The sequence below is a fragment of the Chiloscyllium punctatum genome, chromosome 17, assembly GCF_047496795.1.
Source record: "Chiloscyllium punctatum isolate Juve2018m chromosome 17, sChiPun1.3, whole genome shotgun sequence".
Lineage (NCBI taxonomy): Eukaryota > Metazoa > Chordata > Chondrichthyes > Orectolobiformes > Hemiscylliidae > Chiloscyllium > Chiloscyllium punctatum.
In genome coordinates, this window is record NC_092755.1 from 93,550,416 (window position 1) to 93,576,610 (window position 26,195).

Below are 26,195 nucleotides of genomic sequence, written 5' to 3' on the forward strand. Positions count from 1 at the left end.
GTCGATGTGTTTGTTGATTGAATCTGTGGATGAATGCCATGCCTTTAGGAATTCCCTGGCTGTTCTCTGTTTGGCTTGCCCTATAATGGTAGTGTTGTCCCAGTCGAATTCATGTTGCTTGTCACCTGTGAGTGTGGCTACTAAGGATAGCTGGTCGTGTCGTTTCGTGGCTAGTTGGTGTTCATGGATACGGATCGTTAGCTGTCTTCCTGTTTGTCCTATGTAGTGTTTTGTGCAGTCCTTGCATGGGATTTTGTACACTACATTGGTTTTGCTCATGTTGGGTATCGGGTCCTTCGTTCTGGTGAGTTGTTGTCTGAGAGTGGCTGTTGGTTTGTGTGCTGTTATGAGTCCTAGTGGTCGCAGTAGTCTGGCTGTCAGTTCGGAAATGCTCCTGATGTATGGTAGTGTGGCTAGTCCTTTGGGTTGTGGCATGTCCTCGTTCCGTTGTCTTTCCCTTAGGCATCTGTTGATGAAATTGCGAGGGTATCAGTTTTTGGCGAATACCTTGTATAGGTGTTCCTCTTCCTCTTTTTGCAGTTCTGGTGTGCTGCAGTGTGTTGTGGCCCTTTTGAATAGTGTCTTGATGCAACTTCGTTTGTGTGTGTTGGGGTGGTTGCTTTCATAGTTTAGGACTTGGTCTGTGTGTGTGGCTTTCCTGTAAACCTTTGTGGTGAATTCTCCGTTCAGTGTTCTCTGTACCATCACGTCTAGGAATGGGAGTTGGTTGTCCTTTTCTTCCTCTCTAGTGAATCGGATTCCTGTGAGTGTGGCGTTGATGATCTGGTGTGTGTTCTCTATTTCTGTGTATTTAATTATTACAAAGGTGTCATCCACATATCTGACCCAGAGTTTGGGTTGAATTTGTGGTAAAACTGTTTGTTCTAACTTCTGCTGGGACAACACTACCATTATAGGGCAAGCCAAACAGAGAACAGCCAGGGAATTCCTAAAGGCATGGCACTCATCCACAGACTCTATCAACAAACACATCGACCTGGACCCAATATACCGGCCACTACAGCGGACAGCTGGAACTGACAACCGGAAGCGGCAGAGACAGGCCACTATAAATGCCAGAGGAAACAGCACAGAAGCGCTTCACAGGAGGCTCCCAAGCACTGAGGATGTCATCTAGACAGGGGACGAAACGTTTGCAAGACAAATTCCCAGTTCGGCGAACAGAACCACAACAACGAGCACCCGAGCTACAAATCTTCTCCCAAACTTTGAAATTAATCTATCTATATACAATACAAATTAAAAGATTTCAAGCACTCAACAAAACAAAATCCCATCTACTCCCAACTCCATTACTTTACAGTTAATCAAAATGGAGAGATATTTTCCTTCTCCATCACAACTGTAGGTTGATTTAACTGCTTCTTTCCACCTCTGGTCCTGTGAGCTGCAAAGCATTTTTCTTTGACTCTCACAACTTGAGATTCTTACACTGAAATGTGTTCCCTTTAATGGTCTAAACAAACTCTGTCTTTCTAGGATAGGCTATACTTACATCTGTCCTCAGACATTGAGCTCAACAAGGTTTTCCATCTCTAGGTTTTTTTCCAGCCAAAATCAATCCTGATTATTCTGAACTGAAATAAACGTAAAACACTTCAATGTCCTCTGTTCGTAAAACCCCACAGAATAGACAAAATTCCATCCAGGAGGCCTTCAGGCATCTGCTTTCTGGCACATACAGGTTTAAAATTATGATTCCAACGACACTGAACTAATTAATTAAATCCCTTTGCAAAAGAAAAATCATATACCACTCGTTTTAAATCCAAATTCTTAAAAAGTGATAATATATAAATTACCCACCTTTCATCATCGATGGCAGAAATGTTTGAATCACAAAATCCTTACATTATGGAAACAGGCCCTTCAGCCCAACAAGTCCACACCAACCCTCCGAAGAATAACCCACCCAGACACATACCCTACCCTATTATCTAATATTTACCCCTGACTAATGCACCTTACCTACACATCCCTGAATACTATGGGCAATTTAGCATGGCTAATTCACCTAACCTGCACATCTTTGGATTGTGGGAGGAAACCGGAGCACCTGGCGGAAACCCACGCAGACATGGTGAGAATGTGCAAACTCTGAACAGACAGTTGCCTGAGGCTGGAATCGAACCTGGGTCCCTGGCACTGTGAGTCATCGTGCTGCCCATGTTTTGTGGAAACTTGAGCATTGAAGACGAATGGAAATCTAATAAGATTGAAAAGTTTAGGCATAGTGTTCAAACGCTCTGTCGACAGAAACTTCTGACAGGAGAGGAATGGTTCAAAATTGACAGCAGACCTGAGTTGGAGTTGGTTATGCACAGGACTGAGGAAATTTGCAAAGGTGGAGTGGAACTTAAATGTGAGGGCATTTGTAATCAAAGATTACATTTTTGAAGTTTGTGTATTGAGGCTAACAAGCCACCAGAAGTCAGTAAGAATGTGGGTGCAAGATGAACATGATAAAATGTGGGTGCAAGATGAACATGATAAAATGTGGGGAGCAGAGTTTGTATGTAGGTAACAGAATCTGGGATTTGTAGTTATGTGTGATGGGAGTCAAATGTAAATTGGAGTCATCAAAATTATGTGTATTTTGCAGTTTAAGGGGTGAGGAGATTAGAGCCATAAAATTATTTTTACCATTTAACATTTTAATCATTCCAGTTAGTACTTTTATATTAAAATCTTCACACTCTCAAATGCAAATATCAAAAACAACTAGGAAGTGCCTGGGTTAGTCATTCACAGCAAGTCATTCCATATTGATAACATATTATTTTGTTCTGAGGACTGATGGTTCATTGTATGTGGTGGCAGATGATACGTTTGGATGTAAATGACTGGAAAATGTTTTCTGTAGATAGTGACTAAGCAAAAAGATTACATTTTGCACTTGCAGACTGAAGCTAAAGCTAAAGGTCTTTGGAACCTGTTTTTACCATTGAAAACTGATCCTGAGATTAAATATGGAGCTGGACTGACAAATCTGGAGTATGCCCACCTTTGTGAGGTCATGGGGAGGTCTCTACATGCTCCTGAGGTACAATAATTATTTGTGAGTCTTTGTTAAAAGAATCTATTTACTTTTCTTGGCATGGCCTATTTAAATTTATTCCATGAGTTTAAGTTGTGTCACTCCCTTACAGGCTTTCAACTGTTCTGCACCAGATACAGGGAACATGGAGATCCTGTTGAAATATGGGACTGAAGCACAGAAGGAACAGTGGCTTCTACCGTTATTAGAAGGAAAAATTAGATCATGTTTTGCCATGACTGAGCCCCAGGTAAAATAAATATTCTGAATTTCTAACTCCTATTTAAAACATTGTCAGTGAAGCCCTGAAATATATTTTGTTTTTATTTTTAAGGATAATCATTTCATTAATGGAAAATACATCAGCAAATAAATTGACATTACTCAAATTCTTCTGGTGCCCCTAATGTAGTTGAGTTCAAAACACAGATTTGGCTGTACCAATACTGAGAGATAAATTCAATACCTGGGATATTAGTATCTGAATGAGTTAAGTATTATTTTAGACCCCCAAGAAAATGAGGGAAATAAGGAAATAGCAAATGATTGAACAGGTATTTTTCAACAGTCTTCACAGTGGGGGATACAAATAACATCTCAGAACCAATGATAAATTAGGAAATGGGGGTTAGGGACGATCTTGGGAAAATCACAATCTCCAGATGTGTGGTACTGAGTAAATTGTCAGTGTTGTGGGCTGACAATTGGCCTGTCCTGATGGACTTTATTCACAGGTCTTAAGCTACTAGTGAGATAGTTGATGCATTGGTTTTAATTTTCCAAAACTCACTTGATTCCATTAGTTGGAAGATAGTTAGTGGAAATCCTTTATTCAAAAAGAGGGAGAAACAGAAAGCAGGGAAATTGTAACTAGTTTTCTTAAGGTCTGTCAAAGGGAAAATGTTAGAAGCTATTATAAAAGGAGTTATAGTAGAGCACTTCAATAAATAACTTTGATAAAGGCAGAGTCAATGGATTTGTGAAAGGGAAGTCATGTCTGCCCAATCTATTGGAGTTCTTTGAGGAGATGAAGTACTGTACATGCTCTAAGTATTGCACTTAGATTTCCAGAAAATATTTAATAAGGTGCCACATCAAAGATTATTGTGGCAAAGAAAAGTTCATGGTGTGGGAGTAACATATTGGCATGCATAGAAGATTAACTAGCTAACAGGAAAGGGAAAGTAGATGTAAATGAGTCTACTTTTTCCAGCTGGCAAGGTGTAATGAGTGGTGTCCCACAGGGATCAGTACTGAACAGTTTACAACTTATATAAATAAATTGGATGAAGGGACAGAGGGTATGATTACAAAATTTGCTGATGCCACAAAGATAGAAGTTAAAAATCACACAACACCAGGTTATAGTCCAACAGATTTATTTAGAAGTACAAGTTTTCAGACCACTCCTCCTCTTCCACATCATGACAAAGGAAAGTAAGTTGTGAAGAGGACACAAGGAAGGTACAAAAGACAGAATCATACAGTTCCTACATTGCAGAAGTAAGCCATGAAATCCACACTGACCCTCCAAATAGTATCCCACCCAGACCCATCCCTCCATCCTAACCCTGTAGCCCTGCATTAGCCATGGCTAATCCATCTAGCCTGCAATCCCGGGCCAATTTAGCATGGCCAGTCCATCTAACCTGTTTAAGCAGCCCTACACTTACATTTCAGTGACATCTTGTCAAAGTGTTTCTAATATCTGAAGACTTTGTTTTGCTCTTGGTTAATAAATGAACCGTAGAACTAAGGTATGCATCTATGAGCGTTGGTTTTTGTTATGTACAGAGTCATTCTGTCAGCAGAGAGATCACTACAATCTGCCTCAGTTGGCTAAGATGAAGGGAAATCTCTAATTGTCTTCACTATCCTTTTACCCTTGTTGGAAGTTGAATTTGTGGACATTGAATGAGGACAGAAAATGACTGGCCAACAGTCTATGTTTCCAAATGAAGAATGACCATTTTAAATGTGGTGCAGCAATGTCCTTTGAACTGTATCCCAAAAATAATTGATATTCTTCAAGGAAGAGGAATTTTATTTTTTTACGTACAGGTACTGAGGTACTTTTTGGCATTGGTAAAGTTTCAATTTTTAATGTTATAGTATCTTTGAAAGGCTACAGGTAACAATGACATTCAGAGGTCTCTGGTTAATCCATATCACCTTGTTGTTCTTGCAAAGGGCAGGTTGCATCTTCAGATGCCACAAACATTGAAGCCTCAATTGTTGAAGAGGGAGACAGTTATATCCTGAATGGTCACAAATGGTGGACATCAGGTAAGAATGATCGAAGAAAGGTACACAACATTATTGGATGAGAATAACCAAATTGAGGTGCAGTTAGTATACTGTTTATTTCTTGCATCAGAATTTGGAAATACAACAAAAATTGGGATGTGAAGAAGCTGTTTTGCCTGAAAATTCATCTCTTCTAGTTGTGGCATTTTAACTGATGTTCAATAACTTCAGTAGATGTTTTCCTAACTTCACTCTTTTCTATTCACTTGCCTGTTTGGGTTCATCCTATGTAAACTGCCATGTACGCACTTTGAAGTACACTTCTTGTCTTTCCTCAGAGTTAATCAACTTCACGCTTAAAGCAGACTTGCATTTTGGAGCAAAGATGTCTTACTGCAATTATATAGAGCCTTAGTGAGAACACATTTGGAGTATTGTGTACAGTTTTAGTCTCCTTGCCTAAGAAAATATATACTTACCAAAGAGGAAGTGCAGTGAAGGTTCACCAAATAAATTTTTGGGGTTGAGTGATTACCTTTTGTTACAAAATTAAATTGATTGTGCTTATATTCTCTGGAGTTTAGAATAATGAGAGATGATCTCATTGATCACACAGAATTCTTACAGGGTCAGCAATGTAAACACAGGAAGAATGTTGTCCTTGGTTAGGGTATAGAACCAAAATACACAGTTTCAAAATAAGGAGCAGGCCATTTGGCAGTGATGAGGAAACACTTATTTACTCAGAGTGTGATGAATCTTTGGAGCTCTGCCCCAGAGGGCTGTAAAGTTTCTGTCATTCAGTACATTCAAGATTGAAATTGATAAATGTCTACATCAAGGGAGAATGAGATATTGCAGGAAAATGATGTTGAAGTAGCAGATCAATCTTGATCTCATTAAAAGACAGAGCATCCTGTAGGGCTGAATGGTTTGCTCTTATTTCTTATGTTTACACTTGGCATCGATCTTCCTGTTCCTCGCTGCACCTTTTTGTCTGCTTGCATCCTCTTTGTTATTGCTTGAGTCGCATAACATGATGTAGATATTAAGCTCAAGTTTCATTGAGTTTTTCTGCTACCTCATTTAGTATTTTTGTATCTTGATGACCATAACTAGGAAGTAAATTATAAAGGTGTTACAATTGAATTACTGTGAGCCATGAAACCACTGTTACGTAATACTAACTCTGATAACCTACTGTGATTCCTTATTTTTTTGGGGAATGATTGTTCTAATTACTGCTTTTTATGTTTTGACAGGTGCAATGGATCCTCGCTGCAAACTATGTGTGTTTATGGGAAAAACCAATCCACAGGCTCACCGTCACAGACAGCAGTCAATGATTCTGGTTTCCATGGATACACCAGGGATTAAAGTTGTCCGACCCCTATCAGTTTATGGGATGGAAGACCCTCCAGGTAAGGCAGGCTAATATGGGAGCAGTGCCTGTGTGAGGTCAAAGCATGTTGTACAGTTGAGGAATCTGTGTAGATGAGCAGGCTTTGTGCTTGATCCTGGCAGAAAGCTTACATTTGGAGGCTACCCTAGACAACACTTGGATCTGATATATCTTGGGTAATGCAGTGTTAGAAATTCTCTTCATCCATTGGCTAAGTGTTCCACCTAGTACATTTGTTTCACCTTGATTCATGACTATTCCATATTCTCAGGCTCTGAGCAGCCTGTAATGTGATGTGAACGTTATGGCCCTGTACAAGGAGACCACAGGTTGGCAGGTGTAAATGTGAGAAAGTGTTGTACTGATTCAGAACAGGTGTGATTGTGAGGGTGGAACAAAGTGGAGGGGACTTGAGTTCTGTACATGACTCTTGTATTCGATTTGAGGGTGCATTGTTGCTGACATTAGGGACTTAAAATATGAAAGTGTTCCACTTTCTAGTAGTGATGTAAGTTATCTTGGCAAGCATAAAATTCACAAAACTGAAATGCCTCTCATGTTGTTTTCCATGTGTGGTTCCTATCAAATTAATTGGGAGAAAGCTGAGGTTAGATTGACTATAAGTCAAGACAGAAGCCTGTAAAAATTGGTTTTCTCTTCAATATAAAGCAGTCCTTTACTGTGAAGCATTTCACTTGGAAACTTGAATAACATGAAGGATTTTGATAGAGCAAATATGGACAAACTGCTTTGACTAGCAGGAGTCTGATTAACATAGACCAAAAGGTAATTAGCATAAAAGCTAAGGAGAGATCAGGAAAAATATTTTAATGTCTGCTGAAGATTCATAATGTATCATTATCTAGGAACTACATATATTCTATGAAAAATTTATTTTAGTTTTCAGTTCTGTGTCGGTCTTTTTCAAAGAAAATTCAGGAAGCTGTTTTGAACAGTGAATTAGAGCTAGTATTTTGAAGAACCATGTAATTTTCTGAGATAAAATTGCTAAGCTGTTTGCTGATTTGAGTTTTACAATCCAGAGAGAGATGGGACAGCAGAAGGTTCATTCCGAGAGAAGAGATCCATAACAGTAGAAATACTGTTAGTTAACAGTGTCCACGCAGTCAGAGCTGGGGAAGTGTCCAAACTTGCTTAGAAGAAAACTCGAGAAGCAATAGGCTGTGGCGGTGTCACAGAGGAAAACATCTTGTAAGGTTGTTGAAGACAAATTTTTAAGGAACCTGTGTTAAGTAGTAATAGTGAACTGACTTAGCAACTTATTTGAAGGTTTTAGGGAGAAATATTTTAAGAAGCATTTGAGTGAATGCACAGAAATTTGAGAAAAAGGTGGCAAAAAGGTGTCTCAGCTGAGCAAGAAACTTTCATGTGGAGATAGAAATGATTCTTCAATGACCTTTGAATGTCTGTAAGAGTCTTGCTGAGGGTAACGGATTATTTTTTGTTCTGATGTTTGGAATGAGGTTGTTCTTGTATAGTGTACTATATTGTTTTGTTAAAAGTACATTGGCATCCTCTTGTTATATTTTTTAGTCTCTTGTCTCCACAATAAACAAAAAGAAAAACTAAAAGTTTTGGTCCATCAAGGCAGGTCTCATTGTGGCTTGTCCGTTATTATCCTTGGCTGGGATCATAAGAAATGTAACAAGTTGTACGCAGTGCTGAAAAGAGTGGTGGAAGCAGAATCAATGCTAATTGTCAAAGGGCAATTGGACAATATGTACTTGAAAAGGAAATTGATCAATGTGGAAAAGAGCAGGGCAGTAGGAATAATGAGGTTTTTTTTTCAAAGTGCTGGCACAGCCACGCAAGGCTGCCTTCTATCTAGGAAAATAAGCTGTAAGCTGGATGGCTCAACTGAGAACTATTGTGTCTGCCCACCAAAGTCATGGCATAGTAATGTTTTCTGAATAAGTTTTCTGTGACTAGTCTGGAGAGCAAGCACTGGAAGTCTTTCCAGGTGCCAAGACAGGAGGGGAGGGAGAATTGATCTAGTTTGATTGGAGGGATGGGAAAGGTGTAGAAATGATGCAACAATCTGAACTGTGAATGAGAAGAGAGATGATCCAGATGTAATAGTGAGAGCAGAGAGATATTGCTGTAGGTGTGATTGGGCATAAAAACACACCTATTACTTTACCGCAGGAGGTCATGGCGAACTTCTATTTGAAAATGTTCGAGTGTCAAAAGAGAACATTCTATTGGGGCCTGGCCAAGGGTTTGAAATTGCTCAAGGAAGGCTTGGACCAGGAAGGATACACCACTGTATGCGACTCATTGGCTATGCAGATCGAGCATTACAACTCATGAAGGAGCGGGTGAGTGTCTTAAACTGAGTGAAGTTGATCACTGATGCCTCCATTCAAATCTAGACCAATAAAGATGTTGAAAAGTATCCCTGACTGACTGTTTAATGCAATCTCCCATTGCTTTTTACTCATATCAGGGTAAATGTCCTGAGTAAATTTCAGAGATATTTTAACAATATAACATTCTCTGAAAATGAAATAATTTACTTTACTGTAAAGCGCTTTATCCTGCATTAAATGAATGCTGTTTTGATTCCCTTAATACGTCTTCAAACTTTTAAATTCCATACAATAGCAATGTTGCAGTATTTTCTTCATCTTCAAGGTTTTAAACTCTAACGCTGTATTCTTTTCTTCTACTAACATTTTAAGTGCTGTATCCTGGTAATGCTATTGTGTTTTACTTCTTTTAAATTTTAAATTTTACTAAATAGCAATACTGAATCTCTGAGTTGCGTATTGGGAATTACCCTCCTTTTTTCTGACCAAAATGGTGGTTTGGCACCCTTTGCACACAAATGGAAATTTTCTCACATTCTGCACTCTAAATGGAGTGTACCCACTTCTTCAGGGGCATTGTTGATGTTTCCCCACCTTTCAATAAAAGAATGAATTCCGCTCAAGATTGCAGTTTCAGTCGGTAAAAATAATTTTTTACATAGCCTCATTTTTCATGAGAATAAAAAAGGGACTGACAAGATCTGCTACATTCTTATGGTAACACCTTAACCAATCAGAGCTTACCAGTCTGGTCGAAGAACTAGGATTGTCAGTCAAGTGTTCTTTTTGCCTATCCATTGCCAAAGATGACCCAAACGTATCCACATCCCTTTCTCAGGCTGTATAAATTAGTGTCCCTTTTTTCAAGTCCGTTTCTTGTATCCTTTAGTACTTGCTGTGATTATAATAATTCCATTATGTTATGACACAGAAACAGACAGCCAAACCTAATCACGAAATTAAACAGCAAGTTAATCTAATTAATGTCTATGCTCCAAACCCGAAACATATGTTTTCAGCCACCATTCACACAAAACAAAGACAAACACAGTTAAAGGATAAATAAAAATACAAAAACTGGCCAGTCATAGAGATGTACAGCATGGAAACGGACCCTTCGGTCCAACCCGTCCATGCCGACCAGATATCCCAACCCAATCTAGTCCCGCCTACCAGCATATCCCTCCAAACCCTTCCTATTCATATACCCATCTAGATGCCTTTTTAATATTGCAGTTGTACTAGCCTCCATGACTTATTCTGGCAGCTCATTCCATACACATAGCACCCTCTGAGTGAAAAAGGTTTCTTTTATATCTTTCCCCTCTCACCCTAAACCTATGCCCTCTAGTTCTGGACTCCCCGACCACAGGGAAAAGACTTTGTCTATTTATCCCATGTCCCTCATGATTTTATAAACCTCTATAAGGTCATGGCTCAGACTCTGACGCTCCAGGGAAAACAGTCCTAGCCTATTCAATCTCTCCCTATAGCTCAAATCCTCCAACCCAGGCAACATCCTTGTAAATCTTTTCTGAATCCTTTCAAGTTTCACAACATCTTTCCGATAGGAAGGAGACCAGAACTGCATGCATTACTCCAACAGTGGCCTAATCAATATCCTGTACAGCCGCAACATGACCTCCCAACACGTACTCAATACTCTGACCAATAAAGGAAAGCATACCAGAAGTCGTCTTCACTTTCCTATTTACCTGCGACTCCACTTTCAAGGAACTGTGAACCTATACTCCAAGGTGTCTTTGTTCAGCAACACTCCCTAGGACCTTAGGACCTTAACATTAAGTGTATAAGTTCTGCTAAGATTTGCTTTCCCAAAATACAGCACCTCATTTTTATCTAAATTAAATTCCATCTGCCACTCTTAATCCCATTGGCCAATCTGATCAAGATCCTGTTGTAATCTGAGGTAACTTTCTTCACTGTCCAGCCTCCAATTTTAACTGGTTTTCACAATGTTTTGTTTCACAGGCACAGCTGTAGACTATTTGTTTGCTTCTCTGGAAGCGTCGATTAGGATTACCTTTTCAGTTCAGTCTGGTAAAAGTAATAACACTCTAACTTGGCTTTCTACTCTTTGGGCGGGAAAGGAGATTAAGCAAGGAGCTTTCAAATCTTTATGCAGCGTCATCGCAGCCAAACTCTTCTCTACAGAAAAAAACAGTTTTAAAAAACTTCAGCTCTGGTCCCTCCCTGAAAGATTGACTGTCTTTTCCTAAGGCTTCAATATCTGACATCTGTTTGAATATAGAGTCTCTTCCAGACTTACTGGAACCAATTCCCAGGTACTAACCTCGTTAATAGCCAACTTCTGCTTTCTGTTAAAACACAATGATCCTCCTGGAGTGGTGTGACTGTAGGAAGCCTTTTACTCAAGAATCAGCCAGGATGTACTCTCCAGACATGACCCCACAAACAAGCAAAAGCTTGTTTGGTCTTTTTTGTCCCTTTTGCCACAAGCTGTTTCCCTAAGTCCAAAAGCCATCTTTGTTTCGCATTTGCTAGATTTCAAATTACCATTGGCAATCTTCAGCTTTCACTAGGATCTGACAGTCATCAGGTTTTGCCTCCTAGTGTTGAATTGCTGGCAAATTATCTTTACTATTTTTAATTCTGATAATTCTCACTGGCAGCACATCTTCCATGCATACCTTTTTTAAAAAATGAACTCCCTTTTTATAGACAAATTGCCTTCCTTAGTTGTAGGATTAGAAGAGTGGAATATTTTCTTGTATTATTTTTCTCACTCTACAAATAAATGGATGAAGTGTGCAATTGTAGAACCTGGGATTCCAATGGCCCAGGGTTCCTTGAGGCTTCTGCACTGTCTCTGTGGTGACATGGTTGGTCTGGTTCAGCCTGGAAGTCCTTTCAGGAGCTTCAGTGGCTGTTATCATCAGCATCAATCTGGGTTTACTTATGGCGGCTTCAGTCAATCTGTGACTCCAAGTGGCTTTTCCTTCAGCATTGCAGTGTGTCCACCATGGGATTCCAGCAGTGGAGTTGGGATCTTGGGCCCAGAGTTATGAAGTAGACTTTGTCTTAAATTCTCTTCCTATAACTTTCTTTTCTTTTATTGTATTATCATTGTTCTGGACGTTTTACTTCTTTAAATGTGTTATCTGATTTTGTGCTTCCGAAGGTCGGTAATGCTGGACTTTTTATTTCTTTATTTTTCTAATTTTTTTCCTAAGAGTTTTTACTTAAGAATATACCTAGGTACCTTGTGCCTAAGATGGTGCCATAAGTGGCGACTTGTAAACTTTTCACTGTACTCATGCGAGTACATGTGACAATAAAGCTAATCCATTCATTCGTTCTAACTGGAGCCAACAATCTGATAAGAATTCTCCTCATTGTGAGTACAATCTTCCATCTCATTAATCTGCAGATTTGAAGAAAGGTCCAGATCCAAGTTTTGAACTGGTCTGATCAAATACAAATGCTACCTTACCAGCCAATTGTTTCTAGTATTTCAATATATGTTTCAGATTTCCAGCATCTACATTTGTTTTTTTGCTTTTTCTTAATGTTTTGCAAAGTTAGCTTGAGTGATCCTTCCTGAAATATGACGTGAGAAATTGGGGAACTGAAGAGTTTACTTTGGCTGACAGTGGATCTCTGGCTAATTTTGAATCTTCCTAACCCAGGTGGTAATCCAAATGACAGCCCTTAAACTGTGTGTGACCAACAAGCGCTGTAACAATACATTGTTTTCAGTATTGTAGCCTCACTAAATGAAAACAACAATATTGTTTTAGTATCAGTTTGAGTTGCCTGTAAATTAATAGGGACATTGAGGGTTTGGTTAAGAAAAAGAAGGAAGCTTATGTCAGGTATAGACAGGATAGATCGAGTGAATCCTTAGATGAGTATAAAGGAAGTAGGAGTATACTTAAGAGGGAAATCAGGAGGGCAAAAAAGGGACATGAGATAGCTTTGGCAAATAGAATTAAGGAGAATCCAAAGTAACTAGGGAGAGAAAGGGCCCTTCAAAGATCAGCAAGGTGGCCTTTGTGTAGAGCCGTAGAGTATGGGGGAGATACTAAACGAGTATTTTGCATCAATATTTACTGTGGAGAAGGATATAGAAGATATAGAATGTAGGGAAATATATGGTGACACCTTGAAAAATGTCCATATTACGGCTGGATGTCTTGAAACGCATAAAGGTGGATAAGTCCCCAGGACCATCAGGTCTACCCTAGAACTCTGTGGGAAGCTAGAGAAGTGATTGCTGGGCCTCTTGCTGAGATATTTGTATCATCGATAGTCACAGGTGAGGTGCCGGAAGACTGGAGGATGGTTAACGTGGTGCCACTGTTTAAGAAGGGTGGTAAGGACATGCCAGGGAACAATAGACCAGTGAGTCTGACGTCGGTGGTGGGCAAGTTGTTGGAGGGAATCTTGAGGGACAAGATGTACATGTATTTGGAAAGGCAAGGACTGATTAGGGATAGTCAACATGGCGTTGTGCGTGGGAAATCATATCTCACAAATTTGATTGAGTTTTTTGAAGAAGTAACAAAGATATGATCTATATGGACTTCAGTAAGGCATTCGACAAGGTTCCCCATGGGAGACTGGTTAGCAAGGTTAGATCTCATGGAATACAAGGAGAACCAACAATTTGGATACAGAACTGGCTCAAAGGTAGAAGACAGAGGGTGTGGTGGTGGAGGGTTGTTTTTCAGACTGGAGGCCTGTGACCAGTGGAGTGCCACAAGGATCGGTGCTGGGTCCTCTACTTTTTGTCATTTACATAAATGATTTGGATGCGAGCATAAGAGGTATAGTTAGTAAGTTTGCAGATGACACCAAAATTGGAGGTGTGGTGGACAGCGAAGAGGGTTACCTCAGATTGCAACGGGATCTTGATCAGATGGGCCAATGGGCTGAGAAGTGGCAGATGGAGTTTAATTCAGATAAATGTGAGGTGCTCCATTTTGGGAAACAAATCTTAGCAAGTTATATACGCTTAATGGTAAGGTCCTAGGGAGTGTTGCTGAACAAAGAGACCTTGGAATGCAGGTTCATAGCTCCTTGAAAGTGTTAGATAGGATAGTGAAGAAGGCATTTGCTATGCTTTCCTTTATTGGTCAGAGTATTGAGTACAGGAGGTGGGAGGTCATGTTGCGGCTGTACAGAATGTTAGTTAGGCCACTGTTGGAATATTGCGTGCAATTCTGGTCTCCTTCCTGTCAGAAAGATGTTGTGAAACTTGAAAGGGTTCACAAAAGATTTACAAGGAAGTTGCCAAGGTTGAAGGATTTGAGCTATAAGGAGAGGCTGAACAGGCTGGGGCTGTATTCCCTGGAGTGTCGGAGGCTGATGGGTCACCTCATAGAGGTTTACACAATTATGAGGGGCATGGATAAGATAAATAGACAAAGTTATCTTCCCTGAGGTGAGAGTCCAGAACTAGAGGGCATAGGTTTAGGGTGAGAGGGGAAAGATATAAAAGAGATCTAAGGGGCACCTTTTTCACACAGAGGGTGGTATGTGTATGGAATGAGCTGCCAGAGGAAGTGGTGGAGGCTGGTACAATTGCAACATTTAAAAGGCATTTGGATGGGTATATGAATAGGAAGTGTTTGGGGGGATATGGGCCGGGTGCTGGCAGGTGGGACTAGATTGAGTTGGGATACCTGGTCGGCATGGACAGGTTGGACCGAAGGATCTGTTTCCGTGCTGTACATCTCTATGACTCTATCAATATATCTCAAGGCTCAATTGTACAACTAAGCAAACCACAAAGACAAAAAGCTGAGACATCTCCCTGGCCTTAATCATCAGGCGTACATAATCTGCAATATTATAAAGGGGCATCAGAATGTAATGTGGGATCTAATTCACTTTTCCATCTCCCACTCATTGCATGTAGGTGAAAACACGAGTGGCTTTTGGAAGACCATTAGCTGAACAGGGCACTATCATGGCAGACATTGCTAACTCCCGGATAGAAATTGAACAGGCACGGCTGCTTGTGCTGAAAGCTGCCCAACTTATGGATACAGTGAGTGACAAGGTAAATATTTTTGTAAACTTCCAATGCTCCTGGTACCATCAAATCAGACTGCTACAGGACTTTTGTGAAATTGTACAAGCATTGTGATGTGAAACTGACATAACTAATGTCATTGTGTGAAGTATGCTTACTATTCTGGTGAAGTTCTCTTGCTATATCCATTTTGTCTTGTACTGAGCAAGCCTATCCTCTATGATTGGAAACATCTATGACACATTCAGTTCCAAGGTTTTCAAGATGGCCACTTTCAATTTTGCATAGCAACATGAGAGAGTTTGCTTGATGCCACATACATGCGGTTTCAACATCAAGGGCTCTCACTTCATCTCTGGAACTAAGTTCTTTCATCTGTGTTATAACAAAGGCTGTAATGAGGTCAGCGGTTGAATGGCCCCAATGTCAGTGAGGAGGTTATTGCTTGAAAGCACTGTTGATACCTTCCATAACTTGTGCAGAATATGCAGGATTACTGCCACTCACACTGATGCTCACAGTTATGCCTTTTAAAAAATTTATCTGAATATAAGATCCTCTTCTCCTTTGGGTGTGGAGTGTTGACTCTTGCTGGGTTGTGCATTGTCACTAGAATTGTACTCTTTTTTTGGTTTATAATTTCTGACTGGTATCAGCTTCAATCATTCCCAGTCTTTGCTCCAGACATTAGTGAGCAATGTCACATAGATCTAATACATGATGTGATATATTACTAAATAATATGTTGCTCACATCATTATAAGAAAGCATTACCTCCGACTGACTGTCAGTCATGCCACAAGATAGCTTCTAATTTATTTTGCATCTTTGCCCACAAGTCGTGACATGAGTGACCAAATAGTCTTCTAGAACTACAAACGTGCAGCTCCCAGTTCTGGGGTTTTGCTGTTTCTTAATGCACTCCATATCTATTAACTATCAAATTAATTCTATGTTGTACTGCCTCCATTATGTATTGCATCTTTTCTCTTATCCCTGGTTCATGCTCACTGCAGTATTTATGAAACTTAATCATTTGCATTTGCAGGAAGCAGCCTCTGAGATCTCGATGATTAAATTAGTGGCACCAAACATGGCTTTGCATGTCATTGATCGTGCAATCCAGGTGAGAGGAGCTAATGTCTAAATAAACAAATACATGAACTAGTAACTCTATTCAAATAACTGCCTTCTTTCACCAAAATGTAAATTACATAGTTTTTTTTCTTGCTGATATACATTACCTGTGTAAAATCCTAAGTTATAAATGATTCCAGGTAAAAGCCCAGAAGCGTAAAAGTGTAATACTTATTTTAAGCAGTCACTGCATCCCTATACCTGTATACAAAACTAATTACTACAATATTGTCTTCCAATAATTTTATTTTTAGACATTTGCCTGAAACGTAGTATTAGTAAGAGTGATGGATCAACTTTCCCCCTTCTTTGTATGTTGAAGGAATTCTATAGTTCCTGAGAAATTATTCTACATAATCATGAAGTCAGGGACTTATGTTCTGGGATTATAATAGTATAGTCCAAAGGCTGACCATTTAAACTCCAGCCCCCATCTAACACACTGATCCGTGAGAGTTGATTTTGTTTTTTGAAGTCATTGAATTGCTGGATAATGTGCCTACAACATTGGTATTGGCATATTGAGAGAGGAGTAATGTTAGATGTGTCCAGCATTACACCCTCTTTAAAATGTTGCAGATATGTCAGTTTATGGGTTCCTTCTGATCACACTCTTGATGGTGCCATCTCACAGGATACCATTAGAGATAACATTGTAGATTATTCCATGCATTTCTAAGCATTATTTTCTAATTCAATGTTGCTGACATTTTCTTTTCTATGTTTGTTTAGGCATTTGGAGCAGCCGGGCTCAGTGGTGACTACCCATTGGCTCAGTTTTTTGGCTGGGCACGTGCACTGCGACTGGCTGATGGTCCAGATGAGGTTCATAGAGCTGTGATTGCCAAGCTTGAATTGAAACGCTAAGTCATCACAAGATACTGAACCTGGTGCCCTGATCAGTACAACCATTTCTTTTGTTTTTAAGATTATTTTATGTACATTGCATTCATGTTTTTGAAACAACGCTATTGTCTTTGTAATGATTTTCTAGACAGCCTCATCAATAACACAAACTGCCTTTGTATTTCTCCTTATTTCACACATCATGCTTCGGTCCCTCAGCATATTGTAATTGAAAGTAAGTAACCTGCAAACAATAAACATGTACCATTCTTTCATCCACCCTCTAGGAGTCCTTGGGGCACTGTGGAGTGTCTGGTATTAAGTGTTAGTATGGTTACTGAGCCTGAAAGTATAAATTAAAGAACTTGTTCATTTGATCTGACTGGATTACTGGAACGCTAAGTGAACAAATGCAGAAGTTGGTGTCCATAACAAAATAGTTCAAAACTCAGTGAACATTTTAGAAAGAGTGAAACCTAATTATTTAAATATTGGATTTTTGAAATTATAGTTTTCATTTTCTGTCTTTCAGTTTCCTCCCGTCTTTTTTTGAAGGCACTGATCCCTTGATGATTTCAGGGGAACAACTCTGTTATCTGGCAGCACGGTGGCTCAGTGGTTAGCACATCTGCCTCAATTCCTGCCTCGGGCAACTGTCTGTGTGGAGTTTGCACATTCTACCCATGTCTGCGTGGGTTTCCTCCGGGTGCTCCGGTTTCCTCCCACAGTCCAAAAATGTGCAGCTTAGGTGAATTGGCCATGCTAAATTGCCCATAGTGTTAGGTGTAGGGGAATGGGTCTGGATGGGTTGCTCTTCAGAGGGTCGGTGTGGACTTGTTGGGCCGAAGGGCCTGTTTCCACATTGTAGGGAATCCACTCTAATCCAATCCAATCTAATCTAATCTCTAATAAAAATGTGAAGAAGAAATTGAGATTACTCTGATAGGGTTAGTTGAGAAGATGAAAAGAAGCATTGATAAAACTTAAACAAGGACACAGACCATTTGGGGAAATGGATTGTGTTTGTACTGTACAATTTATGTAACTTAATGTAAGCTTCCCCATCTAGCCATTCTTCATATGCATGTGTCGGCCATTCAGCACAGCTCAGATTGATCACACTTTACTTCATGCATTTTCCAACAGACAACTCTCTGGCTGTTTTTTTTTTCATCCCTAATCTAGATTTCAATATCAAATTAGTGATTAATCAACTGACCTGTTGAAGAAATCTAGTACTGTACTTGGTTGTAATCCAAATACAGCTTTGATGATATAAAGTTACAGGTTTTAAAATGTTTTCAAATGCAAAAGATTTTGGAGCTAATTACACATTTCTGTATAATGCATACGGATTACAATCGTGTAGCCTACAGGGAATCAAACTAAGCTTAATTTTTGGTTGAAAATAGGTTTATGAATGATAATATGCACATAATTCCTATTGTAGGCAGATAATAAGTTTGTAGTTCATACTATTTTTACTCTCTGTTCCTGTTTTCCTGTGCCTCCCTTTTTACTTTAGAAGACAGTCCACACACTTGGGATGGTACGGTGTCTTAGTGGTTCGCACAGTTGCCTCACAGCATCAGGGACTCTGGTTTGATTCCTGTCTCAGGCAACTGTCAGTGTGGAGTTTGCACATTCTCCCCGTGTCTGTGTGGGTTTCCTCCCACAGTCCAAAGATGTGCAGGCCAGGTGAATTGGTCATGCTTAAATTCCCCATCGTGCTAGGTGCGTTAGTCAGAGGGAAGTGGGTCTGGGTGGGTTACTCTTTGGAGGGTCGGTGTGGACTTGTTGGGCCAAAGGGCCTGTTTCCACACTGTAGGAATCTAATCTAATCTTGGGTCAGAAAACACATTTGCCAAACCCCTGGCCTTCAACAGTCAGTCACACTGTGGAAAGAGGGACACTATTTTAGCCAAATATTTTGACAAACCTTCTATCATGAGTAAGTAGGTAGTAATCATGAATGGAAATCTTTTTCTTCTCCATCTCTAGCTCATCGCTAGGAAGGCAGATTGTAGTGCCCTTACCTATTGCGAGAAAGAGAGGACTGCAGATGCTGGAGATCAGAGTCAAAAGGTGTGGTGCTGGAGAAGCACAGCTGGTCAGGCAGCATCTGAGGAATAGTAGAAAATTTCCTAATGAAGAGCTTATGCTCGAAACATCGACTCTCCTGCTCCTCGAATGCTGCCTTTTCCAGCACCACATGTTTTGACCCTTACCTATTGCCCTTGCTGACCCAATTGGCTTAGACCAGAATACTATCAAAGCATTTATCCATAGGATGCAGCACAGCCAAGTGTTTATTGGTCCTTGACTGAAACTTATGGGGAAATGGATAAGTGGGGGTAAGTGGATAAGAATTACAAGCGGATACCTCTTCTTCCATCTCTATCCACCCTAATCCGATAGTGTTTAAGGTAGCCAGCCCCACTTGGTCCCAGTTGAGAACAGCTGAGCACAGAGAGAATGGAAGCTGGGACTTTTCTTGGTTTGTGTGAATCAATACCACATTAATATCCATTAAATCAGCAAATTAGTCACCTCATTACACTATTTCCAGGTGTTTTTATAAACTGTCTGGCTTATTGATTCTTACATGACATGATCTGTTTTCTGTCACAAACACCAATAGCTGCTGAAGGTAAAGCCATCTCCTCAAGTTTTCTAATTTTTATTTTTGTAATCAATTGAAAGATGTACATTCATCTCTGCAGGATACTTGGTTTGTAAATTGAAAGTTTATCTATTGAAATCATGGCTATTAAATTTAAAACTCTTTAATTGTAGATGACTAAAATGTGATTATGGTGTTGAATTATATTTAACATGGACGATGCTTCCCAGGGTCATAGATCAAATACAAGTTGATGTAGAGCTAGACTGTTGAAATGAATTGCAAACATTGACCTAGACTTTCTGATTGGAACATATCTCTTACACATCAAAGCTGCCAATCATTTCCGAGATGACCGTCAAAAATGACTTTCCAAGTTTGCAGTAACTTGCATATTAGAGGTAGCTAACAGTTGCTGCCCTGGAGTTGTGCAAATACAGCTTGAAATATTGAACATGAAGCTGCTTAGAGCGGTTACTGAAGCTTCACTTTAGTTACAGGTCACATTCCTCAAATGATATGTAGCCCTGAAATCCAGTATTCGAAACAAGGCAACTTTCCGTAATCATGGCAGACGTAATTATTCTGTCACTTCTGTTTGTTCTTTATGCATCAACCAAGATATTAAGTGTGCAGCGGTACAAAATTATAATTGGCTGTTTGGTGTGGGAAATGGTACACTATTGGGAATACTGTTTATAAAGATGAATTTAAATGATGTTGATAAGAAAAATTAAGGGAGATTTACTTTGCACTTAAACTGTATCTAAATTAGCTGGTTGGAAAGTATATATTATGAAATAGCACAGATAAAGGAACATGCTGGTGTTTACACTGCCACCTTTCGCCATCTAACCCCAACATTCCTTTCTCCTGAATTTGTTCATCCAGCTTTGCTAAAGTGCATTTGTGCACTCCTCAATCATTCCCTGTGGTAGAGAGTTCACATTCTTAACCACGGTTAGTATTGGAGTTTTAAAAAGAATTTCCTATTAGGTTTGTTGATGACTGTCTGATACTTGTGGCCCTTCCATCTGGACTCTCTCTGCCTCACCCGTCCATCAGATTTTGCTGAATCTATTAGGTCACAGTTTTGTCTTTTCTAAAATAAAAGATCCTCAGCTTGTTGAACTATTCTTAGAAGATAATAATCCTTTAGTTCTGGTATCATTCACCTTTAACCATCACCGCAAACACTGTTCAATTCTTTATGTAATGTGGAGACCAGAACTCTTCTTTGTATTCCCAAGTCTGGTCTAACTAAGGTTCAATAGAAGGTTAATTTTTTTTTGTTTAATTATATTCCTCTAAAACTAAATCTCAGTGCTTTGCTTGCATATTATGGATAAAATTGCAAAGTTACTTTTAGTGATTGGCAAATCTGTAATCACTAATCCCTCTTTCTGTCTTCCATTTAGACATTTATTTCCCAAACAGAATAAAGTCTTTTTCCATCGAAAACTTATCACTTCACACCGACTTCATGAGCCATTCATATATCTACTCTGTGTACATTTTAGTGGCTTCCTTAAAGCCATCACAGTCTTCATCTGTATTAACTACTTATCCTGCTTCTTGCTGGTAACCCACAAGGTGTGATGCCCAAATCCAATAATTTTATGATGTGAAGAACATGAATGGATAAAGTATGAACAACATTCTAAAGAATATATTTTCACCTTTATGCCATTTCTTGGGACTTAAACCTAAAGACTAATGGAAATCTAAATTGCAGATTGTACAGGTAGTTCTTGTATAAGGTGTGATTTGGCTATAATGTCACTGAAGAATTAGGGAATGGAATTTTCAAGTACGCTTACCTCTTCGCAATAGCGCAATCCTAGCAGCAATTGTTTCTAATGCTTCGTTCTGTGCATGTGCCGAAGTATCCACATTGTTCTGCACATGCACTGCTGTCAGAACATGTGAGGAGTACAGTGCTATAAATAGACCAACTTCATCTCAAAAGTTACACTAATAAATGTACATTGCTCTGCCTCTGAGACAAGAATACTCTTGTATAATTCCTGTATATGCTTTGTATATTCCTGCAGGCCTGCATTCCTCTTATACATACTATTTGCCTTTCTAATCTGTTCTTGGACCTACATATCATACATGTTATGGACCAGGCCATACCCCCTCAAAACATTTCAAGTAGCCCAGACACTAACTTTGTTCATTGGTTTGAGCTGGTATAACCCAGATATTCCAGGAGGGATGCAGCTTGTCAAACCACTGAGTTTTAAACAAAACAGAATTTATTTACAAGATTATGAATGAATACAAACAAAAGAGAACAGAATACAGAATAACTTAAACTATCCAAAAATCCAACAGATCATCCCAACTTAATGATGCTGTTCCCAACACTTGCAAAAATTCTCATAAATACTGCTTGGCACAAAAGGTAAAATCAAACTCGGTGACTCGGCAAGATGGCGGGTGATTCTGTAGAACTACTGTGGACAGCTCTGCCCAACAGCCAACGCATACTGGTGTATTTTGCCATCCCTGGCCAACTTGTGATGTGGAATTATTAGTTTAAAACCTTACAGACCACATATTTGTTAATATTTGGGAGTGGGAAGGATGCCAAAGGGAAAAGGAGTGAGCAAACTTCCTTGCAGCACCAGGCATATCAGAGACAGCAGCAACAGCAACTTCTCCTGAGCCCACCGGGGACCAGAGGGACTCACAAGAATTGGCTGCGGCAATGGAGAGACTTACCTTGAAAGTTGGGGCTGCAATTGAGGAGATTCGTGCCCAGGTCCAATCTATCGCACCCATGCTGCAGAAACATGAGCAAGAGATCCAGAGCCACTGAGAGAAGGTGGAGGGTCGAACTAAGGCCTCAGAAGCTGCAATGGAGTCTTTATGCAGTCAAATCCAGGTGCTGGAGCGAGAGGTGCGGGCCTTGCGCGACCATATCGATGACCTCAAAAATCAAGATCGGAGGGTAAATCTCTGAATTGGCGAACTACCTGAAGGTGAGGAAGATGAGCAGCCAGTCAGCTTCTTCACATAGAGTCCAGCAGGCTGCAGATTGGAAATGATTATCGAGTTACAGTGCACAGGTCAGGGCCGGTGCAGCACCCTCACCCAGTCCTAGTGCACTTTCACTCCTATAAGGACAAGCCAAAAGTAATAGAAGCCTCTTGATTACTGGGAAAAGATCCATAGGCACTGCTGTACAAGGGGTCAAAAGTCATGTTTTTCCAGGATTTCTCGGCAGCTTTAATTCGAAAGAGGAAGTCCTTCGATGAAGTTAAAAAGAGGCTAAGGAACCTGGGCATGCAGTACTCCATGAGATGCGTCGTAGTGCTCCATTTCAGCCACGAGGATACAGTTTATAGATTTGACTCAGCAGATAAAGCTAAAACCTTTGTAAACATTTTAAAATAGATGAACTGGCCTGAAGAATATGGTTAATGTTTGTTCTCTTTCCTTTCTTTCCCCATGTTTTCCCTTTTTTTTAATTCCTTTCTTTCTCCCTAATAATTTTTTTTTGGAAAGGGAGAGAAAAAACTTGGAATAAGTTGTTCCTAATTTTTTTAATAACTAGATTTTCTGATGGGAAATTTTGTGGATGTTCTTTGTTGTCTCCCCCTTCTTCTTGTTTGTTCTGTTTCTCTTTTCGTCACAAGTAAGCGTGACATGAAGTCACGCTTGGATGAGTGGAGTATGGATGGATGAGTGGAGTATTCATCTTGACTTTTTTTTTCTGTTGATTTAAGGATCATCTCCTTGCTTTTTTTCTGGCCTAAGGCTGGGGCACAGTCCGGGTTTGAAGGAGCTGTGAAGGAGGGAATGGGTAGGGTGAGTGCCCCCTATGGGCAGGGGGAAGAGTCTTCCATTCAAGGTTTTATAGTTGGTTTTCTTTGTAGTTTTTTGGTAGTAATAGTTGTTTATAGTTATGATAGAGTAGTTTTTGTATATATAATTCTTTGACTCTAAGTCTTTATTTACTTGTGCCAGGCACTTTGTAAGTAGGGTTCTCCCTCCCAGGGGTTCAAGGGTGTCTGAAAGAGGATATGGCTAAGTGTCTTATTAAATGGCGCACCTGGAACATTAAGGAAAGTCATTCGCCTGTTAAAAGGAAAAAAGTGCTTTCTAGCCTTAAGAGGGAAAGGGTTAATATCGTTTTTTGCAGGAAACCCATCTTGATGATGGGGAACACCTGAAATTACAACATGGGTGTTATGACCCGGTATTCTTTTCATCCTTTGCTACTAAAATTAGGAGAGTGGCAGTACTTATCCAGAAAAATCTTCCATTAACATTATTAGAGCAGGTGAAAGATGAACAGGGACGGTTTGTGATACTTAAACCCCTGATAGATGGGGATGAATATGGCATTTTAAATGTCTACTGTCCTCCAGCGCATCCCCTCAAATTTTTGATTAGTGCTTTCTCTAAGCTGATTGCTTTTGGAACACGGCACATTTTTATGGAGGTGGGGGGGGATTTTAATTGTTTGGATCCGACAATGGACAGGATGCCTTGTGGGCTCCCAACCATTTCTTCACAGGCCAAGCAGGTGGTTGACTTATGCGAGGAGTTGAGGCTGGTGGATATTTGGAGATGTCTTTACCCTACCGGCAGGGACTTCACCTTTTCTTCAAACCCACATAAATGTCACATGAAAATTGATCTTTTTCTGGCTCCCTCGGCCCTTCTGGATTCAATTAATAATTGTAAAATTGGGAATGTAGCTATCTCTAGCCAGGAGTGAAGAGCTAGGTTTGCAGCACTGGCATTTGGACCCTTTTCTCCTTAAGGATTCCAAATTTGTGGAATACTTTTTGAAGGAGTTTCAGGAATTCCTGATTATCAACTCAGGTGTGGCTAGTAGTCCATCTATGCTATGGGAGACCGCTAAAGCCTTTGCTAGGGGATTAGCTATTTCCTATTTGGCTAGCCGGAAACAACAGAAAGAGGAACAGCAGCGTCTACTTGAGACGCGGTTGAAAGCCGCGAAGGAGGCACATTTTGCGTGGCCTTTGGTGACTAAGCTACAGCAGATCACGGCCCTCTGGGCTACCTTGAATTCAATACTAACACAAAATGCAAAGAAAGAACTTGCTTTTGCAAGACAAAGTCTGTTCAAATATGGGGATAGGCCAGGGAAGTATTTAGCATACCTGACTAGGAAAAAGTGTGCTCCCCAATCCATTAATGCAATCAGAGACAGTGCCTTACATATGATGCTAAAAAGATTAATGAGGCTTTTCGGAGCTTTTACTCTGAATTGTGTGGGTCTGAAGGTTGAGAGGACAGGAAGGCTAAAACGGAGGCCATTTTTAAGAACCTGGACCTCGCAGGGTTAACCTTGGCACAGGCCTCTCTCCTTAATGGGGTAAAAACAATGACTGCAGATGCTGAAAATCAAATACTGGATTAGTGGTGCTGGAAGAGCACAGCAGTTCAGGCAGCATCCAACGAGCAGCGAAATCAACGTTTCGGGCAAAAGCCCTTCATCAGGAATAAAGGCAGTGAGCCTGAAGCGTGGAGAGATAAGCTAGAGGAGGGTGGGGGTGGGGAGAGAGTAGCATAGAGTACAATGGATGAGTGGGGGAGGAGGTGAAGGTGATAGGTCAAGGAGGAGAGGGTGGAGTGGATAGGTGGAAAAGAAGATAGGCAGGTCGGACAAGTCAAGGAGACAGTTACTGAGCTGGAAGTTTGAAACTAGGATGAGGTGGGGGAAGGGGAAATGAGGAAGCTGTTGAAGTCCACATTGATGCCCTGGGGTTGAAGTGTTCCGAGGCGGAAGATGAGGCGTTCTTCCTCCAGGCATCTGGTGGTGAGGGAGCAGCGGTGAAGGAGGCCCAGGACCTCCATGTCCTCAGCAGAGTGGGAAGGGGAGTTGAAATGTTGGGCCACGGGGCGGATTGGTTGATTGGTGCGGGTGTCTTGGAGATGTTCCCTAAAGCACTCTGCTAGGAGGTGCCCAGTCTCCCCAATGTAGAGGAGACCACATCGGGAGCAACGGATACAATAAATGATATTGGTGGATGTGAAGATGAAACTTTGATGGATGTGGAAGGCTCCTTTAGGGCCTTGGATAGAGGTGAGGGAGGAGGTGTGGGCACAGGTTTTACAGTTCCTGCGGTGGCAGGGGAAAGTGCCAGAATGGGAGGGTGGGTCGTAGGGGGGTGTGGACCTGACCAGGTAGTCACGGAGGGAACGGTCTTTGCGGAAGGCGGAAAGGGGTGGGGAGGGAAATATATCCTGGTGGTGGGGTCTTTTTGGAGGTGGCGGAAATGTCGGTGGATGATTTGGTTGATGCGAAGGTTTGTAGGGTGGAAGGTGAGCATCAGGGGCATTCTGTCTCTCCTTAATGCCCCCTTGACAGTTCAGGAAATACAGGAGGCAACTAAGCAACTTCAGAGTGGGAAAGTGCCTGGCCCTGATGGTCTCCCAGTTGAGTTTTATAAGGAGTTTATAGGGATTCTGTCAGGGCCGATGCTGGAGATGTACAATCACTCCTATATGCATGAATGCCCACCACCATCTTTGAGAGAAGCTAA

General features: G+C 40.5%; 1 protein-coding gene across 3 annotated transcripts in view; it reads left to right on the top strand.

The window, feature by feature from the left end:
* The window catches only part of LOC140488136 (acyl-CoA dehydrogenase family member 10-like), a 60,516-nt gene extending 43,097 nt beyond the window's left edge, over positions 1-17,419 (top strand). For all 3 annotated transcript variants that reach the window (XM_072587950.1, XM_072587951.1, XM_072587949.1), the window contains 8 exons: positions 2,924-3,064; positions 3,171-3,308; positions 5,254-5,344; positions 6,568-6,726; positions 8,874-9,046; positions 14,943-15,086; positions 16,108-16,185; positions 16,929-17,419. In XM_072587950.1, the coding sequence (XP_072444051.1) occupies positions 2,924-3,064; positions 3,171-3,308; positions 5,254-5,344; positions 6,568-6,726; positions 8,874-9,046; positions 14,943-15,086; positions 16,108-16,185; positions 16,929-17,063 (1,059 nt within the window). In that variant the 3' untranslated portion in view covers positions 17,064-17,419. The remainder of the gene's footprint in view (positions 1-2,923; positions 3,065-3,170; positions 3,309-5,253; positions 5,345-6,567; positions 6,727-8,873; positions 9,047-14,942; positions 15,087-16,107; positions 16,186-16,928) is intronic.
* The last annotated feature ends 8,776 nt before the right edge of the window (positions 17,420-26,195 follow it).